General features: G+C 39.7%; 1 protein-coding gene across 1 annotated transcript in view; it reads right to left on the reverse strand.

The window, feature by feature from the left end:
* Window positions 1–24337, reverse strand: part of atf7ip (activating transcription factor 7 interacting protein) — a 31474-nt gene extending 7137 nt beyond the window's left edge. The window contains exons 1-8 of the mRNA XM_029454342.1: window positions 23743–24337; window positions 5719–5773; window positions 4164–4679; window positions 3567–4023; window positions 2113–2294; window positions 1859–1996; window positions 1618–1689; window positions 1406–1518 (exon numbers count right to left, since the gene is read on the reverse strand). Coding sequence (XP_029310202.1) covers window positions 1406–1518; window positions 1618–1689; window positions 1859–1996; window positions 2113–2294; window positions 3567–4023; window positions 4164–4673 — 1472 coding nt within the window. The 5' untranslated portion in view covers window positions 4674–4679; window positions 5719–5773; window positions 23743–24337. The remainder of the gene's footprint in view (window positions 1–1405; window positions 1519–1617; window positions 1690–1858; window positions 1997–2112; window positions 2295–3566; window positions 4024–4163; window positions 4680–5718; window positions 5774–23742) is intronic.
* Window positions 24338–26475: the final 2138 nt, after the last annotated feature.

Here is a 26475-nt window from a genome sequence, read left to right on the forward strand (position 1 = left end):
TAATTGTGTACAAGTCACCAGGGATCATATCCATTTTAATGAAATGCATTTTTAATGAATGCTGGCGAGAATCTAAGAGCAATGAGTGTGTTATTTAGACGAAATGTTTTGATATTTTCATGATGCATAATGACAATTGTCCCAGTATGCTTCTGTTGCTGTAACATAAGACTGTCAAAATGACGCTGCAGTTCTTTCAACATATTCTCGAAAGAATTCCGGTCTTCTCTTCACTCGCAGTATTTCATTGATAACGTCACGAATCTCTCTCCAACTGTCACAAGATAGTCCAGGGAATCGACGCTCAATGTACATCCTAATTGTCCTCCTCAAGTTCACGGGCAATGCCTCCTTGCCCATTAATCCAACATAATTGACCTTTGCGACCCAGTCACAGTAGACGTCGTATGGGACTAGGTAGCGGAATATATAAGATGAGTAGCGGTCAGGTCTGGGATTCCCTGAGCTTCTCTTGCAGTTGTGGTACAGCACTTTCTCTAAGTGGGACGTGATTGTGCGGAGTTTAATGTCTGTTCTGCATTTTCCTTCATTGTATTCTGACAGCTTTTTTGCCATGGCAATATGACGTGACCTATCTTTGTCCTCTTCCGTTTCCTGTTCTTCTTTCTCCTTCTTGACAGACAGTACAGGAGTCTTTCCAACAGAGGGCGCCACTCCCTCTCTGGGCCCCACAGGCTGCGGCTCTACTGTCTGCCGACGGAGCACGCTGTTGGGAGGAGAGGTGCAGTTTTAACTACACTCTGCACTGCCTGAGGAATCGCTCAGGCTTCACATTGTAGAACGTCACAAGACTCAGGACCTGGACACACGCGGGGTAACTTTGCAGGTGCAAAACACAGACTGACACGTGTGTTTGTTTATGCCAAACCAGTCTTAAGAACTATTTGGAAGTTAAGAGTTTTAAAAAGTTGATCCCGACAAACCGAACAAGGGGCATGGAATCTTGGTTTCCAAAACGGCATGGATTTGGAGGATGTAGGGATTCTTTATTCTGTCGGTTAGTTTTAAATTCAGTCTTTAGTGATTACAGATAGCAACCCGGGACAATGTCAACTATTCACGCTGTGATCGGCTCTGTGTGTAGTACTGGCTTCAGTCCGGTATTGTCACGTTCATACAAAGGCCAATTATATTCACATAAAATAGCAAAGTGCACAGACTGCTGTATGATTCAAAGATAACATGTTTTAATACATTTATGCTGTGAATTTTGAATGAGTCAAAATATTTTGTGAGCAGGATGAAATGGTCTGGCAAACGTGAGATTGTAAAAATGAATGTCAAAAAACCCTGAGAACCTAATTTCTTAATTCACAAGCAAACATTTACAGCATGGCTGATAGGGATTTAGAGGAGAAATCTATGTGGGCATGGACACACTTACCGATGAAATTGAGGGTTGTTTGCAACAGTCGCATTCTTGGCAGCGGCGGCGGCAGCAGCAGTAGCCGCAGCAGCAGTAGCGGCAGCCGCAGCGGCACTAACAGCAGCGAGCGCCTGCAGAAATCAGACAGCATGTCAGAACATCTTCAGACACAATCAGTGGCATACCAGGTGCAAAGATTTTAGCATGTAACAAAAGAAAACATTTCTTACTTCCTGTTTCCTTTTGTTCTCTGACGCCTGATTGGCCTCACCAAACTTTTTTGTTAGTCGGTTTATCTTGGCCTAGATAAACAGGAGAGAGAAAAGGATTTTAGATTTGGGTCTTGTTAGCTGGGGAGTGAATTTGAGCAGCTCCTTACCTACAGAGTACTAATCCACAAAAGATCTTGTGCTGCATGCGTTCTCTTTATAATAAAATTGACTTTACATTACAATGTTACCGTCTACTTACTTGGAGTGTGGTAATGGCGGTTTGGTGTTTAGAGGCACAGTCGATCTTGTCTACTCTGTCCTTCAGCTCTTTGAAATGTTTGTCAAAAATGCTCTGCTCCAAGACCCTCAATCGTTCATCTACGAGCTGTTGCACGATCTGAGAATATCGGGTAAAGGGGTAAAAAGGCAAAATTAGGTAATGAAATTTACGGAGAGTTCAGTTGGCTCAGACTTTGAGGAAAAATATGTGCTGCAGGATAGATGGACACAAACCTTTTCAAGTTTATGGTGACTGCCAGCTTTCGCAGTAAATTTAAATTCCAGTTGTGCCTCTAACTCCTCACGTGCCACCTTGGGCCTCTTCCCCTCTCGTTTCACGGCGTGTACATCATTTTCGGATCCCTCTGATAAAGTGCGCTTCAGCCCCGAGGTGGAGCCCTTCTCCTCTTGCACTACTTGGGAAAACAAAGACAAACAGTGACTAGTACCCCATCTGTGCCATTCATTGCCCTAAAAATCTTTTATGCATAATTTACTTTGTGGCACTTTTCTGTTTTAGCTCCGTTTCAGTCACTCTCTGTTGAAGCCGAATGAAGCAGAAACAGATTTCTCAAAAAAACACGAATAGCTTTCAAGGAATTCTTGTGTCCAATTACATTTAAATGTTTGCAGTTGGTGTCTTACGTTACACTTAATACTTACCAATTTCACCTTTTTGATAGTAAACCAGTTAGCGTAACTGCACACAATGTTTAGCGATTCCAATCCAATTATGCTTAAACTGAACTCTCCACTGGACGTTTAAACAATAACAAATTGTTATTATCAGAAACTATGGTCTCGGGAAATAAACATGATCATAAAGGAGATCCGTTTGTGGTGGTCTTTTGCTGTTACTCCAAAAGTTTGCCAATCTCAGAATAAGAATGGTAGTTTGTAATTGTACAGAAGAATTTAAACATCTTTATTGTTATGGCAGAAATTGTGTAATACTTCTCTTACGATGTAATATTATAATACGGAAATATTGGCTAATCATTTATATAAAAAAAAGGCAGAACTCAAATTAAGAAAGTTCCCTACAGCCTACCGGAGATGTTTTGTTAATACTGTGGATCAAGAGATTCTTTTGCATCAAATATGAGCTAGAACACCATTTATATGAAGATTACACACATTTAAATGAATCAATCTTAGAATCTCATTTTTTATGGTTTAAAAAGGTCAAGGGTTTTGCTGTTGTAGTAAATTTATTCCAGTAAGTACCTATAAATAATGTAATACAGTATAATAATGGGTAATCAATGTATTAAATCTATCCAGTGTTAGAAGGAGACAGTGTGCCTATGACTTGGGTTGTAGGACATGCTTCAGGAATGAAGTTTCAAGTCCCAGGCTTAATGCACATGTGAGAAACACAGGCCCCTCAAATGGCAAAAATACATTCAAGTAAGACGGCATATGGAGAAAACCTCCGAGAACCCCGAAGATATTCGTGTCAGAACGAAGTCGGACTAGAAGGGATAGGATCACCCAAAACGTGATACCATTATAAAAATGCTGAACAAACAGTTTTTGTAAGAAGATGAGGGGAGGGAGACACATTTTGCCCCACTCTCCACCAATGAGGGCAAGACATGTTGTAATTACCTCTTGGTATCATTGAACTGTATCAATATGGAGCAATTATTTTGAACCTATCTAGCCCAATGTTTACTCTCTCATACCTGTATTTGATGGTGGAGTGGAAGATGGCCGAGAAGGTTTTTTGGTCTGTCCAACTTCAGTTTTTTCCTTTTTGGTCTCTACTTTCACTGCGTCTACCTCCATCTTTTCCTCATTCACTGATTCTTTCTTCTCATTTTTTTTCCCACCCTCCTGTTCTTTTATGTCCTTTTTGATTTCCTTTTCTTGTTTTAGATTGTTGGAAGAGGAAGCTGGAAGAGACGAGGAAGGACAAGGAAGAGAGGAATCAGAAGTAGTAGATTTGGGGCAAGAAGGCTTTTCATCTTTTATTTTGGCGGTGGAGGCCTCAGGGTCCTTGGCCTTTGTAGCGTCACTATCTGTATCCATTGGTTCTGTGAAGTTAGATACTGGAGGTGGTACAGGTGAACATGGAGCCAAACCTTTAACAGAATCCTTCAACAAATCTGCAGCTGGGTCCTTTGTTTTGGTCTTGTCCTCCTGACGAAGAGCATAATAAACCATTGGTTAATTAAAAGGTTTTTGGACTCTCAATCTATCCACACTTCAACATTAACCCTAGCAGTCTGAACAAATCCATATATGACAAACAAATTCCTAAAACGAATCTAAGCGTTTACCTTTTTCTTTTCTATTTCTGGGGTCACAACAGTGTCTTTTTCCTGGTTTTCCTTGGATTCGGTTGATGCTGGTGGAACGGACTCTTTTGATGAGGACGATGGCAAACTTTTCTTCTCCTCCTCATCTTCCTCCTCCATCTTTTTCAGTTCAAAGTTCAGAGAGTGGAATGGTGATGTGGGAGAACTAGGAGTTTCTTCCATAGCGTTTGGACTTTGTGAAGAGCCCGGTGAAGGGGACAGATTTAGAGACAAGAAAGGAGCCGGAGAGGCAGGGGATGTAGCTCGAGGGGAGTTAGAGTCCGAGGTGCTGTTTTGCTCTTTGTCCCCCGCTTTTTGTCCATCCTCCTTGTGCGTGCCATTCATTAGAGGTGGCGGAGATGTGTCGGATATACCCGGAGCTGCTGTCAACAAAGTGCCATGAAGACTCTCCAGTTGCTGTCGGTCACTGATCTTCATGGTTTTCCTAGCACGGAAAATCTTCTTCTTCTCCTCTGTCACAACAACTTCCATTGCTGCCTGTGGAGTGGCAAGGAGAGATTAGATGCTAACAAATTAATCTGGGAAATATCTACAAAACTCTAGTGATAGCTGCAAAAGTAAGCAGCACATTCTCTTCCGCTTATGAACCTGTCCTGGACTTTACGCACTGCATAGTAAAGAAATGGCTGCAGAGATTCAGAACAAACACTAGAGGTCACTGTAGAGCCCTATGGCGTTCTTGTTTATTCTTTTCTAGAGGGTTCTTTCACAGAGATATGTATACCAAACTGGTCGGTTTTCCAACAGCCTGTTTCTTTACAAAAATTTGACTCAAGCCCAATTTAGACAGATGCTTACTGTCTGATAACAGATTGCTGCTTCTGTCCTACAGGGACAACAGTTGAGGTGCAGCTGAGTAAACCAGAAAGGCTTTTTCATTTCAGTCAGAAAAAGCTTTAACTGATCTCAAACTCTCCTTTTCTTAATTTCTTTGATTAAACGATGGAAAATGGATTTCATGTTTACCTAAGTCACGATACAGAGAACAGAAATGACATTGAAGTTAAAAGCAGCAACCCAATCATCCTACCATCCCCCCACTTTCCTATTCGTTCAATCTTCAGCGAATCAGAACGAGCAAATCGAGGCTGTGCTTGCAGCAGAAAAGAGGTTATGCAAAACCTGAAGGATTTTCCGTACATAGTTCTGGTTGTTGCTCACATTGTAGTGTCGAGGCTAGTTGTGATATTTTACACATGTTAATTTCGTATATATATATATATATATATATATATATATATATATATATATATATATATATATATATATATATATATATATATATATATATATATATATATATATATATATATATATATATTCATCTTATATGTATAGATGCATGTGGTTTTTATGAGTCAAACTAAATGAGAAATGCATTAAATATGTGTGCTGCAGGAGAATGTGCTTAGCTGCAGTGAAATTCTCATTTTACATTCAGTAGCCAACAAGAAATGTGCTGTGATAATAAACAACATGCGGCATACACTAACTGAATAATCCATCAATAACTCACCTTCAACCCGAAAGGTTCTTGGTCATAGATTTAGACCACCGAATTCTTCGACAACCTGAGGGGAAAAAAGAGATAGATTTAAAAACAAATATATTCTATATTATTTCTTCAAACTACGAAGACAAAATCAAGTATGCATGAAATACACAGTCCATTCAAATGAAAGTGTAACCCTAAATTTAGCTCCTCTGAATTAAGCACTCTATCGCTATCCCTTGAGCTGTAACTGAGCCCTCGTCTTTAAAAAGGAAATATGTATTATTGGGGTCAATTTCCTCAAACTTAAAGTTTTAGTTATTTGGAATTAACTCACCACCCATCGGGACACAAAAGGCTGGTATATATTGGACAATTGACATTATTCCTGAGAATGTTGTTAAATCTGAATGTTACTATAGGATGTCATGGTTGTAATGTCACTTTTATGTCATGTTTCTACAAGTAAAATATGTTTTTTTACAGTATTAGCTAACTTTCTCTTCATTTTGGCAAATAATGTACCACTACTTTTATTTGAGGTAAAAAAAAAAATCAGCTGACAAGAGAACCCAATTCCAGATGTGACATGCTAACCAATCACACAAAAAGGTCAAGAAGAAAAAGATTCAAAACAGGGAAATGGCTTGCCAGAACAACGGACAGAGAAAAGCGTCAAACTGCAGGGGGAAAAAGAGACTTTCCCAAGCCGAGACCAACCAGTGTGTTAACACACCTCTAATGTTATAACATATACAATACAGACATATTCGAATGGTAGATACTGTAAGTAGTTAAACCTGTATGTTGGTTTCAGCGCAGGTACAGAATACAATGCCAGTAATCACTCAAGTAACCTGTAAAATCTTATCTGGTGAGAGCTGCTTCAGGTTTAAACCGCAAAGTTGGTTAGCTTTACTGTTACTGCATTGCTGACCTGCAACACTGCAGCTGACAGAGCCATCTGAAAAGGCCTCGATCTCCAACCATGTTTAATTTAGCCATGCGTATTTTTGCAACCAGGCAGGCTGTCACGTGCGTAGAAAAATGCAACTTCACTCAGGAGACTGATCTGGACTGACTTTACACCATAAAGTCGAGCAGCATACGCACAACTCTTACTCTGCTTTCATATCTGCAATCATGCTTCCTGCTATGATAATAAACTCCTGATTGTAAAAACCAGTGAGAAGGTATTTCAGCATAAATGCTTTTAATTAAACTTGAGAAAAGCAACATGCAAAAAGTCAGCATTAACAGATAGTAATATATAAATAAAGAGCGGTGTAAGTTGTGAGCACGAGTACTGATACACGTCGCATTCCAATGTTATTGTACACTGCGCAGAGCACAAAATACCCCCTCCCCCATCCTACGGCCTCATTTACTGCGCCTGGATTCAGTGCAGAAACTCAAAATGGCCGTCAGCTCTGCTGTTTGCTGCCAGACTGAGCTCTCAGTAGCTAGCTGAACTGGATTCACATATCACATATCAGGTTGCAGCACCACCCTGCCTAATAACATCAAGCAGGGTGATGCTTGATGCTTCAGAAAGTTGGCAATTTAAACAAAATGTAGAATAAATGAAATTATATTTAACAAAAATTATACATAAACATTAAAATGTTTATTTTTCCATTTGTCCAACCCATCAACTCGGTTAATACATGCTATAGCTAATCCTCAGCCATTTGTATTGCACTGGGTGACCGTTTTAATATATACACAGTTATGGTTTAAGTTTTTTTTATGGTTTATACATTATATGTAGATTAACCATAAAAACACTTTATAAGCTCTTCTGCTTATATGTACAAATAGGGCTATCTGCAGTTATGTCAGTGAGTGCACTGCTGCACCTCAGAGACTGAGAAATGCAGAAAACAATCATTACACGTGTCAGATGAGTATGCAGACTGGGTGTGGCATTTACAGAGCACCTAAAGTTAGGCCAAGAAAAGCTGCACGATTTTTAAAAGAAATTAAGAAAAATGCCTACTTCATTCACTTACTTGTTTATTAACTCTCTGGAAAACTTGATAAACTCATAGGAATATAAATTTTCAAATTGTATTCCTAGCCCAGACAAACGGATGTCTCCGAGGTGAGAGTGCAGTGGTCTGAATTTACACTACATTATGCCATTGTTTCTCTGTTTTTTTAAAATCATGCATCTTCTTCAAATGTATCACCTGCAGGATTGCGTGTAACTAGAGTAACCAATCTAACATGCTCCGATTTTACTAGGCAGAATGTATTTTTTCACATATGCCTTGATGTGATGCTGGAGGCATCCACAACAGGAGATAAGGAGAGATGTCCACTGTCTCTCTGGGTTTGTAGAACTACTTTTCTCTCACGTTGCAACATCGGTGCTTGTTGTCATTTCAGACGTTTGCCTCTACAACCCAGTATTTCAACACCGGGGTCACTGGCCATTTAGTTGCTGGTCAAATGTCAGAAAGTCCAAACTAGACATGCAAGTTTCTCTAACTCCAAATAATTGGAGAACAGAGTGACTAGGGAGTCAGTCCTGCAGCAGAAACACTCAAGTTTAAGCCTCTGTGACGCCAAGAAAACAACAAACTTGGCATTCCTACCTCACAGTTAAAGAGGCAGATCAAACCTCTCCCTTTCAGGACAAACATAACATTATTGGTTCAAATGTGGAAGATGCAACCATATATTTCAGCAGTATGAAATCTTGCTAATCAAGATTCAAAGACTATAGGAAAGTTGATCACATACCCTAAAGTACAAGTCACTTCTGGTTGGTATACAGTACAAGGACATGCATGTACAACTTGTCAAAACATGTTGGCTTCCCAAGAACAGCATCCAAACTGAGAATTATGTTTTAAATGAGGCGTCATTTATCCCCGATAGCAGTTATTCCTTGGTATGTCCCTGGTTGGCAAACTACACTGGTACAAACGAAAACCCTTTTTAATGGCTCAGTATGCGACATACAGCCACCAATCCATTTCCAAACCTTTGTTTAGAAATTGTAGGTAGCATTGCTAGCTGGCTACAACACAAAAAACGGTATGCGAGTGAAACACATTGCGGCATGAACAAATGCACAGCAACAGGCAAGTTCAATGAAAGTATCCACACTGACAGTGTCAGCAGCCGGAGCAAGTACCACCATTTTTGAAGTTGCACTATGACTCCAACATGTTATTGTTGTTGTCGCAGTTTGAAAACTGTATAATGCTTCTACAATAAGTTGGTGTCGGGGGTGATGAGAGGCTGACCAAATCCTGTCAGCCAACTACCATACGACCCACCATGGGACCCTACTAAAACATAGTGGTAACAGTTGCGCTTCTATCTGAATTAATGCAATCTTGCGGGTTTTATGTGCAGCCAAAGATCAAACATACAAATAAAAAACAATGGACAACTTAACGATAGTTAGCGATGGAGATGCCTTACACCTGTGTGATATTTGCGAGTTTCACATCCAGACCAAATATCGTACAGCTTCAAATGTGTTGACAGTGCTATAAATACATACTGTACATGTAAAGTCACTGGTGCGTATGGACACAGAACATGCATGACTCAAATTAACAACTTGCGATACCGAGCCTGAAGATGCGAGTGAAACCAGGAACGAACGATGTTTAAAAAGCATGCACACTCCTGGTGTTGCAAACAGTGCTGCGTGTAACAAAATGTTTTTACCGTTGTCAGCTACATTAGTAAAAATGTACAGCAAACTCCCTGACATACTAAGAATGTTTGAAATGAATGTTTCCTGGTATAAAAAAACACAACATAAACAACAAGGCAGAAATCAATCTTCTATAACTAGCATAGCATTGTGTAAGTATCACAAGCTAACACTGAGACGATGGTAAAGATGCACTGACAAAAACTGAGTTAGATTTAAATGACAGAGTAAAATGTTAAACATGCTTTAAAACCAGAGAAAAGTCAACCTTTAGCAGGATGTGTGGGATTGAGGCCTTCCATGTATTTGTTGATTGTGGGAGCAGGCTGAGAGGCCAGCAGGAACACATAAAAGAAAGGAGGAGGGGCTCATTTTAGATTAGTCCATCTTGTTACTTGGGAGAGTATGTACTATAAAGCATGTGTGGCCTACATAAGCAAGCTAAACCTTTAAAAAAGGAAAGCCAGTTCAAAGCTCCTGACATGGCAGTCTGCTTATAAAATAAGAGGCTAATAAACAAAAATAAAATACATATTTTTCTTTCTTCTAATCAAGTGCATGATATATTTGCACGTACCACAAATATACACATGTCTACAACATTTTAAACTACAGCGTGGTGATTACAAACACCAACCCTAGCTAGCAGCGCACAGACAGAGAGGAAGTACACTGCACAGACTGTTGCTTAGCAACACCCATCCCCCACTCTAGCACAAACTAGTCCACAGTATGGAAATCAACAGCCAGCACAGACTAAACCATTCTGACAAAGGGCAGGGGGAACTCTCCTTTCTAAAATAACACCATAGGCAAAATAAAGGTTAATGAAATAAAATAAAAAGGTAAAGGACAACACTGCAGAACCGAAATACTACCTGTACTTGAATTTATTGTCTAATAATTATTTGAGAGTTTACCACCTACTGGGTTCAAATGTAAAGCTCTGTTTCAATCCAACATTTCCATGCCATTGTTTTAAGATGGCTGCTGGTGCTACAATAGTTTATTTTCACCACAGTCAAACAAAAGACAAAATTAGAAACCCTGACATAGCTGTAAATTAACTCTTTCAGTGAAATGTATTTTGCCTCCCTTGGCCCCTGAATCATCGACATATTTTGTCTGAACTGCATACATATAACATGGTCACCCGAGGTACTGAGCAATAAAATGAGCACTCGCTGCCGCTGACACCACGTTAGCCTCAGCCCAACTACCATCCCTCAAATGACCTGACCACTGTGAACCAGAGCATGCTCACAATGTCATATAATATCACATATCTGCTCTCTTATAGCTCATGCTAAACGCGAACAAGACTCTGCCGTTAAACTGCAGAAAAGAGAGAAAATCACTAGGATCCCTCCGACTGTAATGGTCCTTCTTTTTCAATGGTGAGGTATGCCACTATATCTCAGCAGTTTCCATCAAGAACTGAATTTTCCTTGGTTCTTGATGGAAACAGCTGAGATAGTGGCATTGATGGTTTTACAGTTTTCTTTAAATGTTAAAACAGCACAAAACCGAATCCTCCTTTATCCTCCAGAACAATCCTGCTACACTTCCTAGCTTCTTCAATGAATGTGTCTTGCTTTATCTACACTATGTATGAACTTAAGAAAAAACACTGGCTTTGGATAATTTGAGTACACACACATATATATATATATATATATATATAAAAAGAATGTGTCACTATGACTATCTGCAGTGACAATGACAAACCAAATAGTAGAAAACTACTTATTATGTGCCATCAAACAATAACCAGTAAAACTCATAAAAACAAATGAAGCCACTTTTACATGACAACGCAGCACAACGTGCATTTAAGTCAGTGCGTAGCTAGCAGCGTACAGCCAGCGCTAAATTGCACACCCACAGCACACTCAAGAGGCAGCTGCACTCACCCTCCCCCTCCTCTGTCTCTCTGTCTCTCTGTCTCTCTCTCTCTCTCTCTCACACACACACACACACACACACTTTCTCTCTCAGCCTCTCCAAGTCAAACATGGACTGAACCATTCTGATGGGGAGGAGGGAGTGGGTGGGGGTGGGGCATTCAAAACAAAAGAGATAAAAGGAAGAATTGTTCAAGTAATCGAATAGTCAAAGTGCAGTTACAGATTTGCTAGGCCGCTAGTTTTTGTTAGCTAATAATAATTAATTGGATATAACATGAATGTAACTTCATGGTTAACAATGACCGCATTGAAGATTGAAACATGTCTCAATAAAAACTGTACCAAGTTTTTTTTGTTAAGCATTCTTTTTTCACAAGCAAGCAATATCGCTTTTTAGGCAAACCGTCCCATGCTAGCTGCGCACAGCAACAAATTAGAGCACAGGTTGACACTCTAAGCAGCCTCTATCCGCCCAGCCTCTCTCACAGCAGGGAGGGCTGCTGTTAAACAGACTGAACCATTCCAACATGGGTGTGGCTTCTTTTTCAAGAGGAACAATGAACACCCACCTAAAACTTTACTTTGTGCATTAATACTTCTCTTATGGAAGTTTTCACCAGTGGATTTCTCACAAAATAGTTTATTTAAAAGTAATTTCCTGATTGACAGACTCAAAACAGAGAAATGTATTGTTGAAAAAGTAGTAGACTGGACATGTAATGTGTAATTACAATGAAATTTCATTTGCAACTTCCACCTGTCTTTATCAAAAGCCCTGTTGTGGAAGTAAATCAAACCTGGCTGTGCGTTATTTTAACTGTCCCCTTTTCTGCAACCGCAGAAACACAAAATGGCCACCAGCGCTGCTGCGAGCAGCATGCTGAGCACAGGCTTGAGCAGATCCTATAACAAACTCCGCCTCCTAAAAGAAAAAGCACAGTATCTGCAGAAATCTCCATACTCCTACATAGCTCTTCAGGGAAAACTAAACAAAAATGACTTCTAAGACAGCAAAAGTGATTTAATGATTTCAAATAATGTTATCTCTATCATCTCTGCCATTTTGCTTTAGATCCTGGTTTAGAGTTTCATTGTTGTTGCAAGGAGACCACATGTCTTGTCCTCACTGTTCAGCAACACCCTAAACTATGACTGAAGACTCCACAAAACCAATTCGTTTTTCACCTCACATGAGTTCAGTCTATTGTGTTATCAAACTATGTCTAGATAACTGGGTAATAAAATAATGCTTTTTCCTCTTTCCGGATGCAGTTAGTGCTTCATAAGCCAAACAGTAAACCTGACACTAAGCTGTCTACAACAGTCAGTCACAGAGGATGATGGTGGTCCTAATTTAAAGAAATATGAACAGTTATTTAATATTAGACATTTTCTATGGAGGCTAAATACTGATTACAGAAAAAGCTGTCAGCCAGTGAGATCAGAGCGTGCATTCCAACATTACTGCGCACAGTGCGCAGTCTTCCCCTCCCCCACCCTCACTGCCTGCATCTGGATTCACTGAATCTCAAAATGGCCACCTGGTCTGCTGTGCGCAGCCACACAGAGCCATTGGAGCCTGTATATCTAGCACGACATATTATCATGTAGTGGCAGCATCACGTCACTAAAAGTCATTCCCATTTGCATACTTCTCACCTTGACATACCTTTTGTTGAATGGACCTACTAGAATATTTAGCTAGGTAAATGAGACAAAAGCACATTTCGCACTTTTCTCCTAAAAGCAGGTAGCCTGCCTAAGAGGCTGTTACACCAATTTGGGCTTTGCTCTATATGCATTACATCCCTATTATTATTATTGCTCTTGACTCATTTTATTTTTATATGCCGTTTCAGGCTGTTTTCTCGAGACCTGCTCAAAAAACATAATTACGGTCAGACTAGTCTCCATTGATATACTTGCTTACCGATTGTACTCAAAACTACATGGTTACGAGCAGTGACTATTCAACAAAATTTCCCAGAAAAGACCATTCCTGATTACACAATCACAGTCCAAACATATGCAAGTCAGGTGGAAACTGTGACCGGAAATGTGAACACGAGTGTGGATGCGTTTGTTTGTGTAGATCTGAGCTCTACCCTGCATCTCCCCAATGCTTGCAAGGAGAGGCTCCAGTCTCCATGAAAAGAAGTATAAAAGTGTTTTGATGGACTTGAATGTGAAATCCCCCAAGCAGTATGATGGACTAATTCAAAACCATTAAATGAATAAATACAGTGCAGTTATTGTATCTTAACGGTATCAACATTTTCAAGGGTGTACATAAAAGTATACTTTAATATAATATCAACATAATAAATTCCGGGATTGTAACTGTGATAATACATTTTAGATGATGCTAGCAAGTGTCGGTAATTCAGGCTGTCTGAGCATGTAGCTCAATCATAAATAAATTATATACACACACACACACAAAGTGAACTGCCTGCCAAAGAAAACATAAATACTTGAGTGAAATCACTCCCTTTCATTTGCTCACATTGCAATCCCAATTGATCGTGTGCATGTGACTTCACGCTTATTTCCCAACGCGGAATTCAGCCATGTTGGATGGCATATACAACCAAGACGGCGGCCATTCATGTGTGAGTTGCTGCAACGCATCGTAATTTTCTTTGTATTTAAACGTCTAAGATTGAAAGAAAATGCCAATCGTGTGCAGTGTATAATTGTGGTAATAACGCTACTCGTGACCCAGAGAAAAGGTTCTTTAGATTTCCTACAATCATCAAAAACAACAAAAGAGGGATGAATTGCTGTCTACCGAACGCCGTAAACTGTGGTTTAGCAACATAACTCGTGAGGATTTAACAGAAGAAAAAGCACAATTCATCCGTGTGTGTGGCGTCCACTTTATATCTGGTAAGAGCTCATGCTAAAGCTATGTTTACGTTTACGTTAGCGAGGATAATATCGCCGCTCTTCTCACTCACATACCACTGCTTGTATCTCGAGATCTTTGAGAGTGATTTACACGGGCATGGACGAGCACCCTGTTATCTTTCACTGGTTTGGTAAGAAGACTACCAACCCAGCCAGAAACAAAGAAATTATAAGCATCTAAGCTCTTGTATGCCTTCATTTGTGCGTTGGTTGCCCACGACGTTTGTAGTACAAAATAGTTCACAATATCCGGATATTCAATCGGTGGTAATGACTCTAAATCCTCAATATAATCAGACGGCTTTAGCGTGTACGGGTCACGGCCGCAAATTTTGACTTTTTCTCTGAATCTTGCCTTTGCAGAGGACTCCAGAGAGTCAAAATACTTTGAAGAAGTCGGAGTTGTATTGTTGTAGTTGTTCGCTTTAGACGCCATTTTTGATTTGTATATCATCCAACATGGCGTCGCACGCATACGTTACAGTTTTGTCATGTGATTGCACACAAAGAATACATGTCATCTACAACCTATTGCCCCTAGCATAGCCATAGCATCAGACAGACAGTTGATGCTATTCGAAAAGCAGGAAACCAGATGGAGCCAAGACTTTGAGGTATTCTAAGAAGGAGCTCATATTGATCTTTCCAGTGACATTGCTTCATGTCTAATTGTATCCCATTTTTCATCCATTCAAGGGGGGTATTTTTCCAATTTTTCCTAAATGTTAAACTACTCTCATGTATTATCTTCTACATATAATTCTGACTAATGATTCCAATAAAATACACTAATAAATCTTAACAGCTAAATTAGTTATTCCGTCACATTTACCTCTGTTAGATTCTGTGAAATCTAATAGTGTTTTAAGTAGAGAAATGACAAATGGACAGAATGTAAAGGGTGAACAATTCAAACTCGCCAAAATATTACTGTCAAAAGAAAGTTATTCTCAAAACATGGTTAACCTGTTCAGCAATAGTGTAAAAGCACTGCTTCTTAGCTTACCATTGCCCCAAACATACGCGTCAATTCTTTTGGTTTTTTTCTTTTCTTTAAAATGAAATGGAGACTAGCAAGAGCTGGGCAGAAGGGAAAGAAGGGGAAAAAATAGGGAGGGGGAGGGGGAGGGCAAAACCAGGACATGCGAATCAAGCAAGCACATGGTGATTATTCTTTAGCCATGCGCTGCTGAGGGACGCTCCTGTAATGGCTACAAAAAAGCCAATGAATGTTACTATAGAATAAGCAAAAAACAACAGGCGCAAAATAAATGTTACCTAGGTTTCCTGAAACATAGAAATATTTTGGTTAATTGCAGAACTGAAGTATCTGCACACAGTTGCTCCCTCCCTTTTCTGTTAAAACTCATAACCTAAAGACAATATTTAGAGTAACTATAGTTTAAACCACCTCGCATAAGCTAAAGCTAGCGCCACATAGTCAGAGCTGAAGAGCACAGCCCTAAACAGAGCGCCAACACCCCTCCCCCACACCAGCAGTCTGCTCGTCTGGAGTTTACAGCCAAGCATGGACTAAACCATTGCAGCAGAAAGGGGTTCTTACAAACAAGGGAGGGAGCTAGAGAAGTGAATGACAAATCCAAAGATTCCTAAATGATTCCAACACCGGGGTTAGAAGTTGAAAACTAAATCAGCATATGTTAAACAGGAAACACTCTTGGTGAATTATAGTTCTCCTAAATTGATAGAAAACCCTGGCCCGAAAGAGCAACGCATTCTCCTTGAGCCACTCGATCAAATGTTATTTCTGTCTCTGTAGCAACAACACATCTTTGTATATCTATACATGGCAAGGTTCTCCGAAGTTTGTTGCATGAAAATTATGATGTTTTTTATGGAAAGATAATTCCAATGCTATAAGCCGTTTTCTTTCTCTCTACCAAAAACACACATTAGGCCATGAGTAGAAAGTAGCTATGAGAAAAATAAAGATTGTTTTCTGTGAAAAACATTTCCTGAGCTTAATGATTTGAATTAGTAAACAAGCTAGCTACTCGACACATTCCCCACCCCCACTCCTTTCCCTTTGATAGATTGCTTGCAGTGAATGCTACAGCACAAAATGGCTGCTGCTGCTGTACGCTGTTACAGCAGAAAGAATCCCTTTTATCATGAACATGGCTGACTTTGACTGCTTATGACTGTACCGTGTTACTCTATTTGGTAAACAAATTCTGCTGCTTTGTCATTTATTTTTTTAATCTGCAAGGGGGAACATATTTTTGTATCTTACATTTTTTAATTACCGGCAATGTAATTTCTATCATATTATTTTACATCTCTGTGTATTATGGGACTACCATGTTCTACATAATAACAATAATCATTATTGCGATTATGTAATCGCCATGTTCAACAAGTTGTTGACCACTTTGGGGCAGAAGCTGCTTTTCAGTCTTGTGGTGCGTGCATTTGTCCTGTATCGCCTGCTAGAGGGGTGTAGACTGAATTGGTTGTAGACAGGATGAGTTGGGACACAGGTGATGTTGGAGGTCCTGCCCCGACTTCAGCCTTGGTAGATGTCCTCAACTGCCGGCAGCTGTGTCCCAATTATGTTTTGGCCCATTTTGTTGACCCTCTGCAGAGCCATCTGGTCCTTTCTGGTGCAACTGGCATACAGCGCTGTCATACAGTACGTCATCGGTAAAAGTTCACGAGAAGGTTCAGCATTCTGATGTTAGAAAAATGTAATGATGGTTTACATTATGCCCTATGGGGTAGCTTTGAAGCACTCAGCGCGCATTTGTGTAGTAGGCGCCAGTATGCTTTAAACTAAGTTCTGTGGAACAGCGTCTGTAGCTCCCTCTTCCCAGATATTTTTTACATTGTAATTGAGGGGGCTAATTTTTGCAACATTCCAAAAGAAACAATTCAAAGATTTGAACTTCTTTCTCAAGATCTCCACATGGCCAAACCAGCTGGTGCTGTGACTATCACCGTAAGAGTTAACCATACCATATCAAGTAAGCTTACTTAGCTAGCTAACGTAAGTCGCCTTGCATGGATAAATCAAAATCAATGACATTACCAGATATTGTTTCCATGCAAGATAGTTTTGATATTTTAATAAGCTGCTGGTTCCAGGAGGTATTTTTTACCACTATAAATACTATTTGATCTTCTACTATGCTGACGATGCCGAGCTATTCCTCTCATTACGCCTATGTTTAGGTTGAAGCACACATCCAGGGTCTTAAATTGGCAACACCACCTGCCAAATGCGGGTAAATGGTCAGGCAATCTACCGCTTTGAAGGACAGGGAAAACGCAAAAACATTTAGTAAGGTTAGGGTAGGATTAAGCTTCACATTTGCAACCACTATCAAAAAGCAACGCTTTTGGCTTTAGAACCTTATTTGCTTTGATTGACAGACAAAGTTCACTGAATTCTGACCAATAACTATCAATAAAAAGGTGCACTCACACATACATGCCAACTTGATACTCTATCAACTTCACTAGCTCATGCTCATTCAAGTGATTAGCGTCAGGATAGCCCATTTGTCAGTGCATAAGACCTGTAAAACTTACCGGTACCTCGTATGAGCATGGCCTTCCGGCTAATCCTAGTATTTGAATGCTATGCATGGTGGGATTTGCAAAGAAAATAAGTGGGATTTTCAATAACGCGTAAATGACTCCTGTACAATATCAGGAGCATTCTCTCCTTTTTTTACTACTGATTCGGCCCAGGTTCTCATGCAGGGGCTTGCGAGACCCCGTCCTGGACAACTGCAACTCCCTCATTATGCCGCTTCTTCTGCCACTTGAGCTACCACTTGACTGACAATGAACAGACTTGCTGCTTGAAGATCAAGCTTATTGAATTCTTCCTCCTGAGTCAGCTTTAGCTTTGCCTGTTACAATTTACCTGGCGAAGCATCGTAAAATACATTTCATTCTAACTTGACAAAAACAAAACTCACCAAAAACATCTTGTCACCAACAATTACCAACTCTCATTTGGTCGAAATAAAGCCTGAATTCACAAGTTCATTCAGTTTGATGTGAAAATGTGCTGGCTCTACATGCTTTTTCTACACTGTCTGTCTCTCTCTCTCTCTCTCACCCTGTCTGCTGAGCAGCACGTCTCACGTGCTTTTCGGGGGCAGACCATTAAATTAGCAAAATAAAATGACCCAAAAGAATCAACTGGCATTACACTACATTCATGATGCCGATATATTCGTCCACTTGATGCGGGAGGATTCGCTCTCTTCTCCCACCACATTTCCTCCATGTGCGCCGCGACTGGCTATGGTATCTGCTTTAAAAAGGCCCGGGGTGAAGGTGGCTCGCAGCTCCAACCATGAGCTTTACAGAACCCCTCGCCTGGACCTCACCGCCCCTCTCCCTCCGGGGAGTGACGAACCTCCTGGCGCAACTGTCATCCTGGGGCAGATTGTCCTCAGTGCGGGGGTCTGCGGCTATGTCTGAACCCATCCGACCTGTCTTGAAACACAGAGCCGTTTCTTTAACAATTCTTTGTGGGTGTGACTTTTTTGCCGTGTCATATGCCCTAGCAATTGTCTGGTGTGGAAGTAGCCAGCAGTGTTATTGGTTAGTAGAGCCCAACATTTACTGTGCCATAGGATATCACAGTGGAAGTAAGGGAAGGGTGTAACAGGATGACCATTCACTTCCAGGTCAAATTTAAATCATAGGTGGACTTGCAGACGGAGTAGCATTTGAATTTGTTTTGTGTATACCAAATATTTAGTCGTCAATGCAATTCCTTATATCACTGTAACGTTCAGTGCGAATTTGCAAAGATTCTAAATTAAAGGGTATTAATAACCCCAAAACAGTTCCCTGTTCAGCGATTGTTCGGTTTGTCTCTATTAAAAGGGATAGTAAAGTTAGTCAGAAGGGCTTGTCGGATAGACAAATAGCTTTCGAAACTCACTCCCTCCTCACCTGCAGTATCAGATTACTGGGGGCTGTGTCCGACTCTATAACTCTATCCATTTCTATAACTTTCCAAAACCGACATCCACATCCTAAATCAGGAAGGTAGTGTGATGCATCCCAAAAGAGCCAATAACTGATGGTTTTTGCTCTTGACCATTTCTCTTTTTTTTTTTCTTTAGACATGGTTTTGTTTCAAGCTTGCACAAGTCTCAAGATTACTATCACAAACAGAGATTGACAAAAGCATAGAAATCTGCACACTTAAGACAGAAAGCAAAGCACATTTTATACAGCACATGGCAAAGCAATTCCCGCACACACACACACACACACACACACACGACTATTCATGGCAGTGCGTTGCTTGTTAGCTTACAGCTAACATCTCTGAAATCGGTACATCTGGTGTTTAGGACAAACAAACACTCTTCGAAGAATGATGGAATATTTCTCAGTGATTATTGAAGTTTATATAGTTTTTGCTTGAAATGCACATCCCCAATATATATCTGACACATTGAAATAAAAAAAAGGTGTGGCACACTTAGTTTAGCATAGCTTGTTTTTCCACAGGGTTTCTTTATCTGAATACTGAAGACTCTGGTTCAAAACTATAAATTCATTATAAATTGAAGTTTAACTGGGAATATGCGACTACTGAAATTGACATTGAAGTAATCAGCTACATCATTTTACTAGAAAAGATATCCCTCTGTTGAAGTTGTTGGAAATACAAATCACTTAGTCCACTCTTGATTGTACAATTTAGGGTTTCTTCCATTACAAATCATTGGCTCCATCCACCGGCTGCAGAGGGCACGCAAACCTGACGCAAACCTGACCCATCATTTTAACTAACTAAAAACAGTGTTTTCGATTCTTTCTCAGGCTGCATTAGTAATAGTTTTTAAATCGTAGTTGGTTGTTGAAGTCTTAAATAATTACCATTGTCTTACAGTGAATCCAACAATATATTTTCTCATCAATTCCATATTTTTTTTATATAGAACAATCTGTTACCTATATTATAAAGAATTACAGCACACATGCTTACTCTTGTTAAATGCCTATTAGCTCGAATGCTGTATGCAAATCATTATGCTGGATATTCATTAAATCATCAATGCATTATTATAAACTGAAATCATAAGGAGGGAGTCTCCTGATTATTGCTGGGGTTGAATGTGGAAGTTTCTTCTTCTTTTTTTTTTTCCCCTCACACTGCAAGGGGGAAAAAAAGATCCCTTTTTAAAGACTGATCCGAGAGAAGAATCCCCTCAACAACTTAAAATAGGATCATTCGCAGTGTTTTGTGAAACAGATTTAATTCCCTTCATGCAAAAAGTATAACCGATTGATAATTTTTAGAGTGCTCTTGATAAAGCGAAGAGCTAGCAAGAAGATGCGTTCCTTTCTGTGCATGTTTTACCTTGCACCGCTGTGGCCTTTACATTAACGTAATGGCAATTCAGACATGTGTCAGACATTTTCCTAGATCAAAGCTACTAGGTTTGCTGCTAAGACTTGGGCACTTATTTAGATAAGTGTTACATGTTAAATTTACATAACAAGGTGTATACCTGAAAAGGGCTAAATAGTGATAAATAGGACAATATTGCGCAGAGGAGATTGCCTTAGCAATGAAAAATTCAGACATTGGGCTCCGACGACTAAGGCAGACACACTGATACACAATGCACAATACACCAATGGGAGTGGGAGGAGACATAGGTGTTTGTATGTGCAAGCCTTAAAGCCTTATGCGAGACATTTACTCCTGTACGAAGATCTCACAAAAACACTTAGGCTAAACGCTGAAAAATCAACGTCTTTTAAAGTGGGAAATTAGTATAATTTTTTTATGGCAGGGTTTTATATTGGCAAATAGATTTAAAAGTCATGATGACATGATTGAATTGTTAAGGTGATGCATGTATACGAGTACGCACTAGAGTAAAAATCACAAACAAGGATAGCATTTGTAATAAGGCCTCCATTAAAGTAGACACACATGTAGGCCTGACTAAATTATTATGGCCTATGTGTGAAATGTAAAATACTCATTTAAAACAAGCCAGTCCTTCCAATTATCATAATGCCAAGCTATAAATGGTCAAACATGGGGTATTTTGACACAGAACTAAGAACCATATTTCTTATCACTCTAATGTACTGCCTGAGGCAAAGAAACCGGCTGTGACTGGTTGAAACTAGTTCGGACCTGGTAACCTAAAAATCTAAATACAGGATTGAAACCTGCTATCCTGCTAACATTACAGACAAACTAACAGACTAACTGTATATGTTAAAAAAAATAAGGATTCGGTTGACATTTTAATCAGTATTTGCATGCTGATGGAAGCATTTCTATTTAAATCATTATTATATTGCTTACATTCACATCTCTTCTAATATTATGAAATGGCTGATGGCGTGGAAGCATTTTTGAAGAGTCAAAGTTAGACTAACAGAACATCTGGCAGGATAACCATTTGCTTTTTAACACCTATTAATGATCTTATGTGACAGAGACGCAACTCAGCTGAAATTAAATGTATTATACCCCCCCCCCTTTTAAATAATGCCTAATGTGAGAAAAATGTAATGCACATGCATGTCATTTGTGGGGTTGAATTCACTGACATGCATAACTGATAATACAGAGGCAAAAGACTCATTATGTAGGATTTCCCTGGACCTGTGGTGGCTCATGAGTCAACAGCTGCACAGGTTTTCCCCCAAAACCGGTATAAACTAGGAGAAAAGTGCCACTGCCAGGCAGGCACCTAACTACCCTATTTTTCTCCACATAAAGGACATTTGGAGTTTGCAGTTTAAAACTAAAGCTTCTCACATTATCATTGATATGAATTTGAATGTAGCTTGCCCTGCTAATTGTTGTAGCAGTTGTGCGATCAATAGGAAGATCTTATCAGTTGTATTGGATGAGTGGTAAACAAATTTAGCCTTCTAACATCTACAGGAAAGCTTTTGAAAAATGTAGGAGGAGCCTTTCGAGGTGGCTTCCTCTTCAGCACTGTGTAAAGTGCACCATGTGAACACTGCCACTGGGTGAAGTGGGGGAGGTGAAAATACACACAAGGATCGACCATTTTCTCAAAAGGTGTAGAAAACCTGAAACAGGCCACTTTGCATGAATATGATGAAACAGTCCAATTCTGCAGACTGCTAAATTCCCCAAACTGTGGCTGACTTATGGTTCTCAGGTTTCCACAGCAAAAACTCAGTTGGTCAATAATCGGTCACTTCACTAAAATCAAAAAGATGCATATTTTTCCTCTCTTTTGGAAACCCACATGACAGGGCAAAGATGAAAAACTGCTAAACACTTGAATTACCATTGACATTAAGCCACACCCACATCCTAGGACAGTGTGGGGCATGGAAAATTACTGGGTTGTACCACTTTAGACCAAGAGGGGGATTTAACCAAGCCTTGTAGGTAATGCAGCATTTTCCCTTTTAGCCCATTTTCTAATTCTGTGCTGTTGAGACCTCAATTCACTATTGATTTTCAATTTGGGGATACTCGCTGATAATCTGCATTGAATTATAGGAGTTTCTTTTTTCTAAAGGCCACAAACTCATCCTTAAAGCTGTACAAAGGGCAATACTTAAAATGACAAACCAAATGTATTTTTCTATTACCCACAATATACTTATTATCTCAGGGTTGACATCTGTATTTATCTGTATAATCTGTATTTATATTGCCCCTACTTCAAACTGTCCCCTCTGGAGTATGCTGGATATGCTTGCTGCGACTTTGAGCACAAACTCTTGTTGCTTCACCAACTTGGTTTAAGACATTAGTGAGGTACAAATACATCCAAGTTTCTAAGTAAGTAGCATTTGCAGTTGCTAAATGGGGAAGTCAATGAAATACATTAAAAATAATTGTATTACCTGTATCAGAGTATGGGCAACATAAGTGGTGTGAAGGTGTCTCATACTTGAATCAACAGAGAACTGGGTACTTTATTTTATTTCTGTTCATAAGCCTGTGTGTATTTGTGTACAAGTGTTCATCAACCAAGTTAACAATACTTAGCAGCAATAATAGTGTCACGCTTTCAGAGCCGCTATGTGCAGAGAAGAGTTCATTTTTGTTCCATGACAAAATAAATAAATAACCTGTGTAATTAGAAAAGAGTCCCCTTAATGTAATATTTAATGCAACAGCAATCATAATTCAATATTTCATAAAAGCAATTAACACGACTGCAAAACTCGCGAGACTACTTTCACTAAAGACAAAACTTCAGGAAGATTTAAAAAATATACAACTTTTTACCTTTTAAGTTAAAAAATAATAATACTGAAGTTAATACAATTTCATTAATTTCATCAATTAGCCATGAAACTAGCATCTTAGCAATTGCTAGCTAAGGTTCCTTCCAAAGCCCGCTACATTTACAGATGAACTCATTGCAAAGTGTTTTACCAGAGTACCAAAAGCAGAATTTCTTTTTTTTTGTAATTCATTATCAGATGTGCCCATGTTCCAAGAAGCATAGCCTATCATCTATTTGTGTTGAATATAAAAATGGTACATGCGAGTAGCTTGGCTAGCATGCTAGTTGCAATACCACGACTCACCGACTCTTCGCGTCACCGATATTCCCGCGATTTTCAGTCTCGGTCTGTAGCAGACCTTTTTCTCCACCTGCTGCGTTCGTTGTCAAAAACCCTTCGGACCCTGTTGTATGAAGTTGCAACCCTCTTGCTGCCAGGATATGGTTATCGGTCCACTGGTCTCAGCACTCACCGGGGAAAGTAGGGAGCTGTGCCACAACAACTGAGTAGTTGTGCCTTCGCGGACTCAACTGACTGCTCTCCCCTTTCGCTTACAAATAGACTCCTCCTCTTTTCGAGCACAAAAAATCCTCCATTACAGTACGTCACCGTCGGTGGTGGTTGGTCGACAGTTGACCAACCGTCGTGGTGTGAACGTTGAAGTTTCCTTCGGTTTTCTTTTAGTCGTTCTACTGCCGGCGGTGTTGAAGTCGGTAATTAAAGCCGGCAAGGTAGGTATGAACAGCTCCAAGATGTGACGGGTTGGTTTGTCTGGAGGGTCTGGCAGTGATTTAGAGCAGCAGCACAGTCTCTGCTTGGAGTAACAGCAATGGCGTTATAACAAGCTCTCAGACAGAGTCGACGGTTGGAAGAAGGGACAACAGGGAGCAGAATATTAGAACGGGTGGGGGGGAGGGTTTTGGGATTTTTGCGCGACAGAGAGAAGGAGAGGGGGAGTGATTATATGGTGGAGGAGGAGTGATTATATGGTGGAGGAGGAGTCAAGTGAACAAAAGTCTGAATATATTGTCTGTAAACTTAACTACAGACAGTAGTGTATACATCATGGGAATGTAAGTGTGTTTTGTTTGTACACTATATGCCCCTATTGAGTGACCATGGGAAAACAGTCCGACCCAATGTTTTTGGCAGAATACTAAACCAATGAGTCATTGGAAAGGTCTTTTTTCTTTTTTTTTGCTTGGGTTACAAACAATAATTATTTTCTTTTTGCACTATTATTTTATGGATTTTTAAAACACAACACAAGAAGACAAGGACACATATTGTTTTTAGCTTCTTAAAAAGCCTAATCCCTTATTTTAAGAACACGGTCCTTTTGCCCTCTTCTGACATTTTACAGTACAGTCAGCCATTTTGTTGACTCACTTGTGTGTATGAGACGTGTAGTTCCCCAGGAGGCCACCAGAGAGCAAGTTATAGTGATTTACTAACCATAAGCGTTGAGATGTTTCTGTCCTCATGGATATACCCTTGCTCCTATTGTAGTCTGTGTCGTAGCTAGTCCCCTCGCAGCTTATATGTCCTTGTGGAGTAGGAGTTGGCAGCTGTCCTCTTCTTTACCCTGTGCTATTCTCTCACACACTCTAGCACACCAAAAAAAGTTCTGCTGTGAAAGTCTAAAAGAAAGAAGCCTTGTGGTTAGGCAAGCCACTTTTGTCCCCTAGACGTGCGTACAAATCCAGCTAGGCTACACTCTAAGACATTGACATGTAAGTATGAAATGAATTGACATTTCTCAATATGACAGAGCTCTTTATGTTTAGGGAACACTGTATGCAGATCGCAGGCTCCATTACACAGCACACAACGCAAGATTACATGTAAGGATCAATAATACAACTAAAACCGCTATAACACCCTGTGTATTTAGAATCCATAGTAAACAAGGATAAACAAACAAGTAAACACAGATGTCGCAATGGATGAGGAAGAATTTGCACGTAGATTTTCGCACAAACAGGAAGAAATCCCCACAAAATGTAAATACTCAGTGTTTAATCTTATACGTGAAATTATTTTTTTTAAACGTAACAAATACAATGCAGTCTTATTATTGCAAGTTCCAATTCTGCCTTTATTTGACAGCTCAAATGTCGAGAGAACAGGATTGTAGGCCAGTGTTACGTTTTGCGTAGCATTTGCTTGTTGGTGGTGAAAGTGAAGAAAGAGCATAAACTGCACATACAAATCTGCAATGCTGAACAGACTGCTCATGAACCCTATTCAACATGATGAGTCAGCCAGAAGGCCACCAATAAGAGCAGACAGCCAGGGTCTTCAGACTCTCAGTAAGAGCAACAAAACAACAAAGAGTTCCCCATCAGGGCAGCTGAGGGCGCAATAGTTCAAAATAACAAATTGGACAATAATTTGAACAGTGACAATGATGGGATGATAGTGACAGCTAATAAAGAGAAACGCTTCTATGAATGACGCTGACTCATTTCAAGTAGGGCCAGCACCCACCTCCACTGTATAGCTATAAAATAGCTGTTATATCACACAGTTATACTACAAGAAAGAAAGGTGACATTACCTCTGCCCGCTAACATACGGACTAACTCTAAACAGGGTACGTACCTATACATATGTTTTGCAGTTTTGTTTAAAGATTTCTATTCATATAGCTTTAAAAATGTATATATACAGTTCAGTAAAGAGCATACCGTACAGTCTTTGAATTTAAGTACGTCAGTTTTGGATTCTCCACATTAAGTTGGTTGTAGTGCTCTTCTACAGTAAATACAACTAGTCTTAATTCAAAAACAAAATGTATATTAGTGTGTGTTGTTTGAAAGTAAAGGAATCAAATGCATATAAACTGATTCCGTGACCACAGGGGATTGCCCTCCACCCCACCCAAAATATGAAATATGGACATTCTTTGTAATGACAAGTCATAAAAAGCTACAAACTCCCCTCAATATTCAGTGCCCAACCGACTCCAAAACACACAGCATGGTCACTGAACTCTTCCTGTTTCCTGTTGCTCAGTAAACACAAAAGCTGCAC

Source organism: Cottoperca gobio, chromosome 1 (assembly GCF_900634415.1).
Source record: "Cottoperca gobio chromosome 1, fCotGob3.1, whole genome shotgun sequence".
In the NCBI taxonomy this organism is placed as follows: Eukaryota; Metazoa; Chordata; class Actinopteri; order Perciformes; family Bovichtidae; genus Cottoperca; species Cottoperca gobio.